Source organism: Aedes aegypti, chromosome 3 (genome assembly GCF_002204515.2).
Source record: "Aedes aegypti strain LVP_AGWG chromosome 3, AaegL5.0 Primary Assembly, whole genome shotgun sequence".
Lineage (NCBI taxonomy): Eukaryota > Metazoa > Arthropoda > Insecta > Diptera > Culicidae > Aedes > Aedes aegypti.
The window spans coordinates 230,651,540-230,665,128 of record NC_035109.1 but is presented as its reverse complement, the minus strand read 5'-3'; the positions used below and the strand labels follow the sequence as shown (position 1 = coordinate 230,665,128).

At 42.9% G+C, this 13,589-nt stretch overlaps 1 protein-coding gene across 1 annotated transcript; it reads left to right on the top strand.

Annotated features, from left to right (window-relative positions):
• Window positions 1-968: 968 nt before the first annotated feature.
• Window positions 969-12,119, top strand: LOC5579050 (probable ATP-dependent RNA helicase DDX46). Its single transcript, XM_001657198.2, has 5 exons — window positions 969-1,142; window positions 1,241-1,504; window positions 1,725-3,542; window positions 10,988-11,729; window positions 11,799-12,119. The coding sequence occupies exons 1-5, from the start codon at window positions 1,120-1,122 to the stop codon at window positions 12,039-12,041; spliced, it is 3,090 nt and encodes a 1,029-aa protein (XP_001657248.1). The 5' UTR covers window positions 969-1,119; the 3' UTR covers window positions 12,042-12,119.
• Window positions 12,120-13,589: the final 1,470 nt, after the last annotated feature.

Here is a 13,589-nt window from a genome sequence, read left to right as displayed (position 1 = left end):
AAGTTCAATTCCTTCGCCACCGCCACCCAAGCCGCATCTTTTATTTGTGCGTTTCGGAAGAGTTTACTTTTCTTCGCATAAATCGCCGGATGTTTTTTGACGGCGTTTATTAACTCAAAATTATAATTATTTTGACTGCCGTTTTGATCCGTTGATTCACCTTCCATTTTTTTAACTTTAAAACATTCAAAGATCAAACATAAACACCTTGCCGCACCGCAAATTTTGAAAATTTTCAAAACAAATGCGGTTTTAGTACAAGCCGCACTTGCCGTTCCGCATTCATTGCGTGCCACCGCATACGTTTACATACATTCAAAAATGACAGCTACCGCAGCCGCACCGTTGCCGGCCCCATTGCGTTCAAGCCTTAAGGTTCACAACTACACTCAGGCAAATGGACTATTGATAAACATAGGAACCCCTTATGAAAATTCGCCACAAGAAATCGGGTTGAAATTCATAAATTTGCCTTATAAAGCCAGAATTTGAAAACAAAAAACGTTTACCGCGGCAATCTGGAATCGTACCAAGAGCCTTGCGATCGATAGGCCCGAGCGTGCACCACGCGCCAATCGACACCTTGATGTGGAGATATGCTAAAACGATACATAAAGCGTTTGTATTGCAATAATCGTTCCACCTTTCATAAGGCAAAATGTATGAAATTCGATAGTCCAGTTCGCTGCGTGTACATCTACACTAGGGCACCCACCATTGGGCGTGATAACCACTATAGAAGATGGTGTCTCCATGCATGTCGATAGCCTGAGAATAGGCCTATTCAAATGACGTCTCAAATCAGCTGATCGGGAAGCACTTTGACATTTCTTCTATGAAAATGACAGGCCCGTGTTAGCACCTGTCCTCCACCGATGTAAACAAATGCATAGACGGATCTGTCACATGAAAAGGCGATCGATTGTTTTCAGTGTGGATTGCGCCTTGTACTAAAATACAACTGTCAAAAATTTTCGGTTCGATTTGGAAAAGTTTTAATGATTTGGCCGTGTAAACATCGTTTTCTTTGATTTCCTGTAAATTCTGGACCAAAAAGCAGGTGAAATTTATTAAAATTTCATTGTTATTCATTTATTAATAGTGCCCGCTTTCACGACCATGACGAGACCAGGTGAAAATGGGTAAGTTAAAGCTGTAATTCAATGGAAATCGAATATCTCTCGACTGTAGGTTATGTTTACGATTGAAGTATTTTGTTTATTTTCATGGATTTTTACAGCAAGGATCGACGGCGGAGCAGATCGCACTCGCCACCGGACAGGAAAAAACGACGGTCCCGGAGTCGTGAACGCGATCGGGAGCGTACGAAAACTTCATTCCGCTTCAAGGATTTCGGAAGGCGCGATCGAGACAGGGACCGGGACCGGGAACAACGCGACCGCGAAAGGGAGAAGGAACTGGAGAAAGAGCGCTTTAAGGAAGCGGAACGGAAACGCGAACGCGAGAGGGAACGTGAAAAGCTGAGGGAACAAGCTACTAAATAGTAAGTAGCGATCTGGACGTTCTTAAGGCTGGTAGCAGGCCTCTTTTGCGAGAGACTTGATGACCATTTAAATGCAAGTAGTGTCTAAAAACTATTTTTCATGGAAGGTCTCAAAAATCTCATTTCTGGTCTCTTAAAGTTCTTATTTTCTAGATATTTAGTCGCTACCAGCCTTGTGTCCTAAATTCAGTATAACGTAGCTAACATTTTCCCGTTATAGCGCTCAAAGTGTGAGTAGCAGCAGTGGAACTTCCAGCACAGGTTTCCGTCAATCGAAGTTCGATCAAAAACCTCCCGGATATGTCGAAAAGGAAATCAAGAAACCCATTAAGGAAGAGCCAAAAGAGAAGGAGGAGACCTTTGATCTCTCTGTTCCTATGGATAAAGAGGAAGAACAGCGAAGGCTGGAACAGGAAATGGTAAAACGAAGGGAGCGGATTGAACGATGGCGGGCTGAGAGGAAACGGAAGGAAATTGAAATAAAGAAACCAACCGTTTTAACAGGAGTTAACATCCCGAAAAAATGGAGCTTGGAAGATGACGAAGAAGACGATGAAGATGATATCAAAGATAAAGCAAATAACAATGATGAAGAGGACGACGTTGATCCTCTCGACGCTTTCATGAAGGAAGTCAACGAAGAAGTTCGGAAAGTGAACAAATTACCCAGCTCCGCTCCAAAGCAGGATGGAAAGGCAGCGTCTAACTCAGGTGTGACAATTATCACAGGCGTTGCAAAAAAGAACACCGAAACGACCAAGAAGGGCGAACTGATTGAACAAAATCAGGACGGATTGGAGTATTCTTCTGAGGAGGAACAGGAAGATATAAAAGACACAGCCGCAAATCTAGCGAACAAACAAAAGAAGGAACTGGCCAAGATAGATCATAGCGGTATCAACTACATGCCCTTCAGAAAAGCTTTCTATGTGGAAGTTCCGGAAATCGCTAAAATGACGCACGCAGAAGTCGGCGTTTATAAAACCGAACTTGAAGGGATTACTGTGAAGGGGAAAGGTTGCCCTAAACCCATCAAAACGTGGGCCCATTGTGGCGTATCCAAGAAGGAATTTGATGTCCTTCGAAAACTTGGATTCGAAAAGCCTACGCCAATTCAGTGCCAGGCAATTCCAGCCATTATGTCAGGACGGGATCTGATTGGCATTGCCAAAACAGGCAGTGGCAAAACGTTGGCCTTCATTCTTCCCATGTTCCGACACATTCTAGATCAACCCCCACTTGAGGATGGAGATGGTCCCATTTCCATTATAATGACTCCTACTCGGGAACTTTGTATGCAAATTGGAAAGGACATTAAAAAGTTTGCCAAGTCGTTGAATTTGCGAGCAGTTTGTGTGTACGGAGGAACAGGTATTTCGGAACAGATTGCCGAACTAAAACGTGGAGCCGAAATCATCGTGTGTACTCCGGGCCGAATGATTGACATGTTGGCCGCAAATTCAGGCCGCGTTACAAATCTACGTCGTGTCACTTATGTGGTGTTGGATGAAGCTGATCGGATGTTCGATTTGGGTTTTGAACCCCAGGTTATGAGAATAATTGATAATATTCGACCGGACCGTCAAACGGTGATGTTTAGCGCCACTTTCCCCCGACAAATGGAAGCTCTAGCTAGACGAATATTGAAAAAGCCGATAGAAATTCAAATCGGTGGTCGTTCGGTTGTTTGCAAGGACGTGGAACAACATGTCGTAGTTTTGGAAGAAGACGCCAAATTTTTCAAACTTCTGGAATTACTTGGACTCTATCAGGAACTGGGCAGCATTATTGTCTTCGTAGACAAGCAAGAAAATGCTGACATTTTATTGAAAGATCTAATGAAGGCTTCTTATCCTTGCTTGAGTTTGCACGGAGGCATCGATCAATTCGATCGAGATTCAACTATAATTGACTTCAAGCAAGGCCGCGTTAAGCTTCTAATCGCCACTTCCGTTGCTGCGCGAGGCTTGGATGTCAAGCAGCTGATTCTGGTCGTGAACTACGATTGTCCCAATCACTATGAAGACTATGTGCACAGGTAAAATACTTCAAACATTGAAAACAATCTATAACATTCCCCATAAAACCATTCTCTTATTATGACCTATTATGGCAATTCAGCATAAAAATATGCAAGCATTTATTACTAATCTGCACAATATAATCCCTGGGCTTGTAATAATATTTTCCAGGAGCGATAATTTTAAATATATGATCGCTGTATTTTGTAGTGTTGATTAGAGGTTGCATAAACTTAAACAATGGCAAAGTTTTCATTACATTCAGATTTTTTGGGTATTCTGATTTAGTGATCCTATTCAAACTACTGCATAGTACGTTTACCATGAATTAAAATCATTTACATTCCAGGAAAATATAATTTCAAGCTGGTGAGAAAATTACAACCTGAGGGTGGGTTGGGAGCACAATCAGACCCTCGATTGTGCAATGTGGGTTAGTGTACGGAAAATGCCATTGACGGTTTGTAATCTTCTACTATATAGTATTTATCTCTCTGAGAATTCTGGCCTTGATATTACTTTTTCACCTAATAAATAGAATAAAATAATCATTCTTAATGAATACAAAGCACCTTCACTGCAGGAATAAATCTGATACCATCAGTTTTCTATATTTGACAAGGTTTTGAAGAAAATCAATGAGTGAAAGAACTACTTATTAAATAAGCCACATCAGCTAAGTCCATACATATACAAATGTTAGGCATAGGGTCATAACGAGCGTTTGGTATGTATGGTAATAGTTGATTCTTATCTAATGGATGTATAACAAGACCACGCGGACAATTTCGAAACAAATTATTTCTATACATCGATATTATTTCTATACATCGATATTATTTCTATACATCGATAACCGAAAGGCTCAGCTATGCTGTAAAACCATTCCTTAGAAAATACTCATTAGTACCGTCATGTAACAAGCGTAACGTAAAAGTGGATGTGGTTGGGCTCTGCGTTACATTCATTGTTCGTGTTTGACAATGGGGACATTAAGGTCAAGATGTACCGAGGCCGGGCTTCAGTTCTGTGGTAGCACAGATCTGGAGAGTCGAACAGCCACTCAGACTGTAGGCTTAGTCGGTTGATCACTCGCTGAGAAGCAGTCCATCCGGGTTTCGACGTGAGTGGTTGTCTTTTTTTTTTTTTTCCTTCTAAGCAATGGGGGGATAATCTGCTCAACAGACTCCGGACCGAGGTCCGGGAGTGTGGGGTTGGGGACCATTTACTACGTACAAGCAGTAAACAGGACTACACCCCCGACCCACTAAACCATTTCCATTGCCGCCAAACCCTTCGTCTCTCCGGGACCACCAAGAAGGCATTGCTTCGGAGAGGGGCTATTGCACATCGCATCCTCCAGGTTAGCTGCGTACCCATGCAGCAACGAACATCGATGACACGCTTATGGGGGTCCACCAAGGTAGCATGCTGGCGCATTGCCAGCTTCCCGGGTGGTCCTCACCTCCCGTTGTCCGCTGAAGGCGGGCAGGGTCGACCACTAAGCCCGCGCCCAGCTGCACCGCAGGTATCAAGAACTGATACTGCGGGCTTCGCAATTTGACCTACTGAAGGCTCAGGCCCTATCAGCTAGCACCAGCTGGGATTGCTGACGAAGGGGCCTCCACCTGCCCCGAACAACCAGAGGCTCGTATCCACCCAGTAAGCCGGCGCCACGACAGCAGCGCTACCAGGATGTTCTCCCCGCGGCCACTTAATCGCTGTAAGGGTCGATTTCGACCGTAGGGCACCGGTATGACCTACGTTGCCGACTGCGAACCCTTGGACCACCTGATTAGCGTCTGCACTAGTCACTCCTCGAGTCCACACGCCACCTCCTTTGGAGTTCCGAGACGATGTGGGTGATAGCCGATGAAACGGCATTCCAGCCAAACTCGTCTGCACACATCCTCTGGACCAAATTGTCCGGAGTCGTGTCCCGACCGCATGTGGCAAACATGCGGTCACGCATTGTGCGGAAACGCGGGCACACGAACAAAACGTGTTCCGCCGTTTCCTCTAAACCTGCACAAACTGGACATTCGGGAGAACCCGCATGACCGAAACGGTGTAGATATTGTCTAAAGCATCCATGACCCGAAAGGACCTGTGTTAGGTGGAATGTTAGTTCCCCATGGCGCCTATTGACCCAGATATCTAACCTCGGAATCAACCTGTGAGTCCACACTCCCTTGGTGGAACTGTCCCACGCACGCTGCCATTTGACCATGGAGGCCAGTCTGGCAGTCCTGCGTATGCCTCTTGTGCCGCGCATTTCGAAGCACTCTATGTCTTCCATGATAAGGATACCAATAGGCATCATACCGGTGATGACACAAAGTGCATCGTGTGACACGGTACGGTACGCGCTCGCAACCCTCAGGCACATTAGCCTATAAGTACTCTCTAGCTTGCTACGGTAGCTATCGGTACTCAAAGCCGTGCCCCAAGCCGGGCCACCATACCTCAGTATGGACGAGGCGACACTGGCCAGAAGCTTACGCTTGCTGGCGTACACCGCAGAGCTATTGGACATCATCCGGGACAGTGCCACAATAGCTGTGGAGGCTCTCTTGCAGGCATAATCGACATGGCTACCGAAGGTAAGCTTGTCGTCGATCATCACCCCCAAGTGTTTGACGGAGCGCTTCGAAGTGATTGTGCAGTCGCCTACACTGATCACCGCTTGCTGCACCGACTTTCGGTTGTTGACAACAACAGCCTCAGTTTTGTGGTGAGCCAATTCCAGTTTCCTGGAGCTCATCCACTCCTCCACAATTGCGATCGAGTGGGCTGCAGTCAATTCCACTTCTTCGATCGATTCACCGTAGACCTCCAGCGTAATATCGTCGGCAAAGCCAACGATGACCACACCCGCCGGGAATTTTAATCTCAACACCTCGTCGTACATGACATTCCATAACACCGGACCCAGGATGGAACCTTGCGGGACTCCTGAGGTTATGTGAAAGCACTTCCGACCCATCTCTGTGTCATAGACTAATACCCGATTCTGGAAGTAACTTCCGAGAATCTTGTACAGGTACTCGGGTATCCCCAGACGCAGGAGCGCATCAGCAATAGCCGCCCAACTGGCACTATTAAATGCATTCCTTACATCCAGAGTCACTACTGCGCAGTAGCGAATACCCCTCCTCTTACGCTGGAGTGCTATCTCAGCGGTTTTCTTAACCGTCAGAATAGCGTCTACAGTGGACCTCCCTTTCCGGAAGCCAAACTGGTTGCCTGAGAGACCATTTACACCCTCGGTGTACCTCGACAGTCTGTTGAGGATGATCTTCTCGAGCACTTTCCCCACCGTACGTGAGTGGTTGTCTGGTTCTTTAGATTTGTGCCCTTGTATGATTGAGATTTGACCTCGGTTCATCTTCACCTTAAATTGACTTCAAAGACCTTGGGAGGCACAAATCATTTCTGGGGTTCAACAATAGTTAATCAGGTAGTTTATTTGATTTTTTAGGCATTTGGAAGACATTGAGGATTCTAATTTCTGTAACGACAAATAAGAATTGAAATATTTTTTTTAATTTGGGATTATTATATATATGACATTAGACAGTACAACAACGACATTCAACAAAACTTCAATACATTTAGCTTCGATGAATAGTTACGCAATGATTGATTTATTGCACTACATAATTGATGTTTTTAATTTAACATCTCTCATGTTGCTATTCTAAGTTTATTTTTCAAATTTATTAGATTTGATCAGTAGTTTTCATGTATTTTTTTTCAAATATTGTTTTTTCCTTACATATATATTTTTATATGTTAAAAATACTATTTCAATATTGAATAACTTTGCTCGTAGGCTCTAAAATAATCAATAGAATTGTTTGACCTACGGATTCATTACATTTTGCAGCATTATTAGCATTATTGTGTCAAGTCACCCAAGCCAATCCTATTTTCCCTCTCCCATGGCGTTTGCGTGGTCAGCATAGACTATTCAGCCATTACCCTTCCTATCATCGGCTTTGGATTGACTTGCGTTCTTATTGCCCCACCAAACACTGCAAAATGAAAATGATATGAAAATTAATTGAAGGGTCGATTTTAGCGTGTGAAAAAATCTAGATTTCAACGGGGTAAATGATGAATAGGTGCTTCGCGCAACATTTTTATTTCAAAAAGTGCTCCGTAATGAAAATTTCCTTGACTTCCCTGGACATAGAGTATCATCGTACCTGCCACATAATATACGAATGCGAAAAATTGCAACTTTGGTAAAGAAAGCTCTCAGTTAATAACTGTTGAAGTGCTCATAAGAACACTAAGCTGAGAAGCAGGCTCTGTCCCAGTGAGGACGTAATGCCAAGAAGAAGAAGAATATAATGATGTACCCTTATTTCAGTCTTATCCATCTTAGGCGGCATCCACAAATTACGTAACGCTCTAGGGGGAGGGGAGAGTAGGCTCAAGAGTTACGGCTCATACAAAAAAAAATGAAATTTTTCATACGAAAAGCGTTACGGAGGGGGGAGGTGATCAAAAATTTTCAATTTTAGCGTTACGTTATAAATGGACGAATGATTTGATATAAGCACATTTTCCGATGAGAGAAAGGGGCGGAGAGTGCCCATATGGAATGAAGTGCCTTTTTAGAATATTGCCGTTTGGAGTAATTTATTTATTTATTTATTTATTGAAGTTGTTATTCATCTGACATCTGTTTGTCTTAATGAAAAAAAAAACATAAAAATCTAGCTCAATGACAATCTACGGATAAAACTAATCAAAGGCAAATTAAAATCAAAAGCAGTAAAGGCTTCGTTGAGCGCATCAGCAGAAGCACGAATGACCATCTATCTATATAAATAAAAATGGAATGGTGTTTGTATGTCACGAAATGGCTTGAGAACGGGTCAACGGATTAAAATGATTATAACTTCATTTCGTTTATCAAGGGTTCCGACGTGTTTGTGTGTATAAAAATCACAGGATTTTCACCGGGAAAGTCGGAAAAACGAGCGTGAACGGAACTGTCATTTTGTATGGGACGATTCATAGCGTATTCCAACAGCCTACTTGATGGCAAGACGAAGTTTGCCGGGACCGCTAGTTTAGAATAAATGGGTTCCACCATAGTTATGCTCCCTCTTTTCAAATAGGCTGTTCTTCATGTAATGTAAATGATCATTATGGTAGATCGCCCTAGAGTATGAAATAGTTATGCTAAATGGCTATTGCCAAACGGCTTTAAGCCAACTGGAGTGATGATATTCGGTACAGCTCCAAATATTCCACAAGATGTCAGCTGGGATATACTCTTCTTAACCCTTGAATACCCAATATTTTGTTTTGCCTGAAAAAAACTCTTGGAGGTAGCCGGATCCTATTATTGGCACTTCAGATTTACTTGGAAGTGGGTTTTTTGAAAGCTACCGAGCTCATTGGCCGCAATATGCGTCATATGAAGTACTTTTTGTTGGAAAGTTTGAAACATTTCGGTCGAAAAAAACAGGAGTTCCCGGAATTGTAACATTGTCACCAGCTGTAACCGTAAACCTCAAAACGGTACGAGAATCCGAATGAATAAGATAAAACACACAAGTGGCGTTCGGTCGCTAAATATTGTCGAATGATTCATCTACGGAGAGATGTTGGGAGGGTTCCCACCCAAACGTTTTGAATTTGTCGTTAAAATGATCAATTGTTATGGGTTCGATTTTATACAGCCGATCATGCATCGTTGAAGTTGTGGATGGAATGGCCCCATTATCGTTAAAGTGTAAATATCGGCGAATCTCAGCAAATCTATTCCGATTCATTGTTACCGGATCGGCAGGAATGCATATTTACTCCTATAAGACTTAATGCTCGACTTACATGGCAGACATGTAGAACAGAATTCCGAAATATTTCCTTATTTCCATCGCTGTTGTGCAGAAGCGGTTCGTCATATCGTTTTCCTTCGCATAAAGATTAGTTTGATCTGCAATGTATTTCAAAATCTTTGTTCAAGTTCAGGTGCGTCAAACAGGAGATCCTCTTCGGGAACAAGTTTTTCTTTCCTTCATAATATGTTTGAATTCAATAGACTTTGGATCGGTTTTGTCTGCAGATCCCGTAAATGCTCCGGGTCACACGAGTTAGAGAACCTCGTTGGTCTTTTGTTGAGCATTTTCCTGTTGAATGCTCTCTTCCTTGCGCCGCTTGGGAGGAGGCGATGAAAACATTATTCTTCAATTTCTGGGTCATTATAGTACTCAACATCACTGTCGAAGACTCCTTCAAGATCAATTTCGTCATCCGTATCGAACTCAACATTCAACGACTTCCTAAGCTCACTAGCATCGCCTGGTAGCATAATCGCTTGGCTCAAATAATGTTTGCCCTTGAGCTGCTGAACAACTTTGCCAAATACGCCATCTTTCTAAGTGATCAGGCTTCTGAACTATCTGCAAAACAATAGTTCCATGCTCACTAAAGCCGTCTGGTGGCAAAATCTCGAATCTCTTGGCTCAAGTAATGTTAGCCCTTGCTTGAGCCCTTGTGCTACTGAACAACTTTGCCGAATCCTTCCAAGTGGTCAGGATTCTAAGATATACGAAAAACAATAGTTTCGTACTCACCAGCGCCGCCTGGTGGCGTAATTCCGTATCTGAATGAATATCCCCGCATATCCGCCTTTGAGCTACTAAACAATTCTTCTGCAGACACCAACATCAGGATCTAGATATATCATATTATGTTATAAAGGTTACATTCTCATCCCTCAAGGTTCACATATATAATTTTCAAAAAATGTTTCAACCATTTTTATTTTTGAAACAAAAAGGTGTGTTTTCTCTGCGTGTAGTTCATATTAGAAAAAGCGCCGACAAAGATCGTACTGAGTACTGAAACTTAAGCCCCACGCACAATGTGAGCGGCAGCGCGGTACAGCGGCATGACGGCACGCCCATCTTGATCCACACTCCACTTATCAATCCCATGTTGACTAAATCCTTCTCAACATTGACTTGACAAGCAGAGTGTACCTCAAGATGGGCCCGCCGTCATGCCGCTGTGCCGCGCTGCCGCTCACATTGTGCGTGGGGCTTTAGCCGAAGACAGTACTGTGCATGTGAGATATTCAACAACACCCTCCAATTGTTGAAATCTTATAAGCCCTGCGTCTCCTATAACACGGATTCCTATAACGTCCTCCAACCATGTGTCTTATAGGAAACCCTTTTATATGCGGGATTGGATAGTAGAAGGTTAGCTACTGTTCATGACATATATGCTCATTATGCCCCGCGTACCCCTATACAGTTTTCTGGAGCATGGTGTATTCAAGGGATTGGTTTTCTCATCTGGGAAGTGAGATTCTGGAGAGTGGAATTCTGCGGAATGGTTTTCGGGGGAACGGTATTCTGGAGAATGTTACAGAATCATTGAAAAAGATATTGTTGGGTTGTGTTCATGAGCGCATTTCTCCCCTCTTTTATAGATGCGGTCGAACAGGACGAGCAGGCAATAAGGGATTTGCTTGGACTTTCTTGACTCACGAGCAAGGGCGTTATTCTGGGGATATTATACGAGCCCTCGAGTTGTCCGGTGGCACAGTACCCGACGATTTACGTAGTTTATGGGATACATATAAAGCAGCCCAGGAAGCCGAAGGCAAAAAAGTACATACCGGAGGCGGGTTCAGTGGAAAAGGATTCAAGTTTGACGAGCAAGAAGCTGCCGCTGTTAATGAGCGCAAAAAGCTTCAGAAGGCTGCTCTTGGACTGCAAGATTCCGATGACGATGACGATCTGGAGCAAGACATTGACCAGCATATTGAGAGCATGTTTGCTACAAAACGCATCGTGAAGGAAGTTGAAGCTCCAGTTATCACACAATCAGTTTCTACACCAGCGCCAACGACAACAAATTCGGATAAATTAGAACTTGCTAAGCGATTGGCATCGCGTATCAATTTGCAGAAAAATCTCGGTCTAGAAGCTAAGGGCGCTACACAACAAGCTGCCGAAGCCATTCTCAAAGGCGGAACCACCCAGCAACTTATCACGGCTAAAACTGTTGCTGAGCAATTGGCTGCGAAGCTCAACACCAAACTCAACTATCAACCCAAGGATGAAGATGAATCACCCGTCGAAAGCAATGAAACTGTCTTCCGGAAATACGAGGAGGAGCTGGAGATTAATGATTTCCCACAACAAGCAAGATGGAAGGTCACTTCTAAGGTAACAATTTATGATTTTTTCTTGTGTATGACAGATTGCGTTACTTTGATTTATTTCTACTCTTCGCAGGAAGCGCTTGCCCAAATCTCCGAATACTCGGAAGCGGGTCTTACGGTGCGCGGTACGTACGTACCAACTGGTAAAACTCCCCCTGAAGGAGAGCGTAAGCTGTATCTGGCTATCGAGAGCTGTTCTGAGTTGGCAGTAACAAAGGCGAAGCGAGAAATCACCCGACTTATCAAGGAAGAACTGCTAAAACTGCAAGCTTCGTCGCATCATATAATTAACAAATCCAGATACAAGGTTTTGTAAAACAAGGCATATATTCCGGTTAATATAAAGTTTAGATACCTGCTTTGGAAATAATAAAAAAAAACTATTCCAACTTTCCCATGGTTTGTCTCAGTTATTTAGTTTTCCGAAATGAAATAAATAAGCAAAATTGTGTGACCAGATTTGAAGTTTTGCTCTGTGAGCCTGTCCAGCTTTCGCCACTTTCTAGGCACTGGGTTCGCCAGTGCCTGTAAATCGATGAGACCCTTTCTCTTTAAAGCTTTCTGTCAGTGACCATAGTGGTTTCTGCGTTCGTGTACATACACGTTACATGTCACCAACACTACTTAAAAATTGCTGGTTGAAAATATAAATAAAGATCAGCTGTTCCCAGCGAAATCAAATGGCAGTATTTTCAACCAGCAAATTTGCGCATGTGTTCGTGACACCGCTCGGCGAGAGCTCAATTGCACGACACTAAGTGACGACACCAAACCAAAATGTATTCCTCAAGAATATTCTTAAGAATAATACTCAACAGTTCTTGTTTACAGTATGGCTCTTTAGAATGCGGTAAAATCAATAAATGTACATAGAAGTCGCATTATAATGAGTAGACAGCAATTTTAAATCGGTATATCTCAAAATCCAGATTATTTCGAAACATGGGGTCTTCTGTAAAGTTGTTCTGGAAGTGGAGCGCTATCTGATGATACCTTAATTATTTCGGAATTTGACAGCTAGGTGGCATTAGTAGGCATGGAACTTTTACTTTTGTTCTGCAGATATTTCAGGATCCTGACCATTTAGAAGGATGACATCTTCGGCAAAGTTGTTCAGTAAGTTAAGGACTATCATTTGTGCTCATTCTGCGCGGCGTTAGTGATCATGAAACTTTTGTTTTGCTGATACTTCAGGATTCTGACATTTTAGAAAGATGATATTTTCGACAAAGTTGATGTGTACCTCAAGGACCATCATTATTTTAGCTTGCCTCGAACTTCAAGAATTAAACAAAGAATGGATTTGAGCTACTGAACAACTTTGCCGGAGATGCCATCTTTCTAAGTGGTCTAGATCCTGAGATCTGCCAAACCAATCAACCAACTCGATCAATGATAGCCCTTGAGCCACTGAACAACTTTGCCGAAGACGCTATTTTTCTAACTAGCGCCTGAATGGGATCTTTCTAACCATGAACCTGAATGGGATATTCGCAAAATCAAGCGTGTTGTACAAAGTACAACGCGCACTTGCGTAACAAAAATTCGCGCGACAACCGAAAGGTTAAGTGGTGTTATAGTTGGCTTCTAAACATTTTCACCGCCGAATGCAGATCAAATTACAATATACCGTAAAGTGCCGTAAAATTCCGCTTATTCGGTCCAGAACTTATCGAAATTAAAAAAAAAATATGCCTATGCCGCTCTCTGTATATGTTGGTAACACATCACATTTGCACTTAAAATTATCGGTAACAATGATTTTCATTTCGAAAATGCGCGGAATTATGGTATACCTACGGTGCACTGAATATGGCACTTAACGATAAATGTGATTCAATAAAAAAATATTCACCATTTTTTT

Excerpts from the sequence above, each read along its gene's own strand:
- LOC5579050 (XM_001657198.2), top strand. The coding sequence starts at position 1,120 with ATGACGAGACCAGGTGAAAATGG. Across the intron at positions 1,143-1,240 it reads ACGAGACCAGGTGAAAATGG|CAAGGATCGACGGCGGAGCA; the intron begins GTAAGTTAAAGC and ends GGATTTTTACAG. Across the intron at positions 11,730-11,798 it reads GATGGAAGGTCACTTCTAAG|GAAGCGCTTGCCCAAATCTC; the intron begins GTAACAATTTAT and ends TACTCTTCGCAG.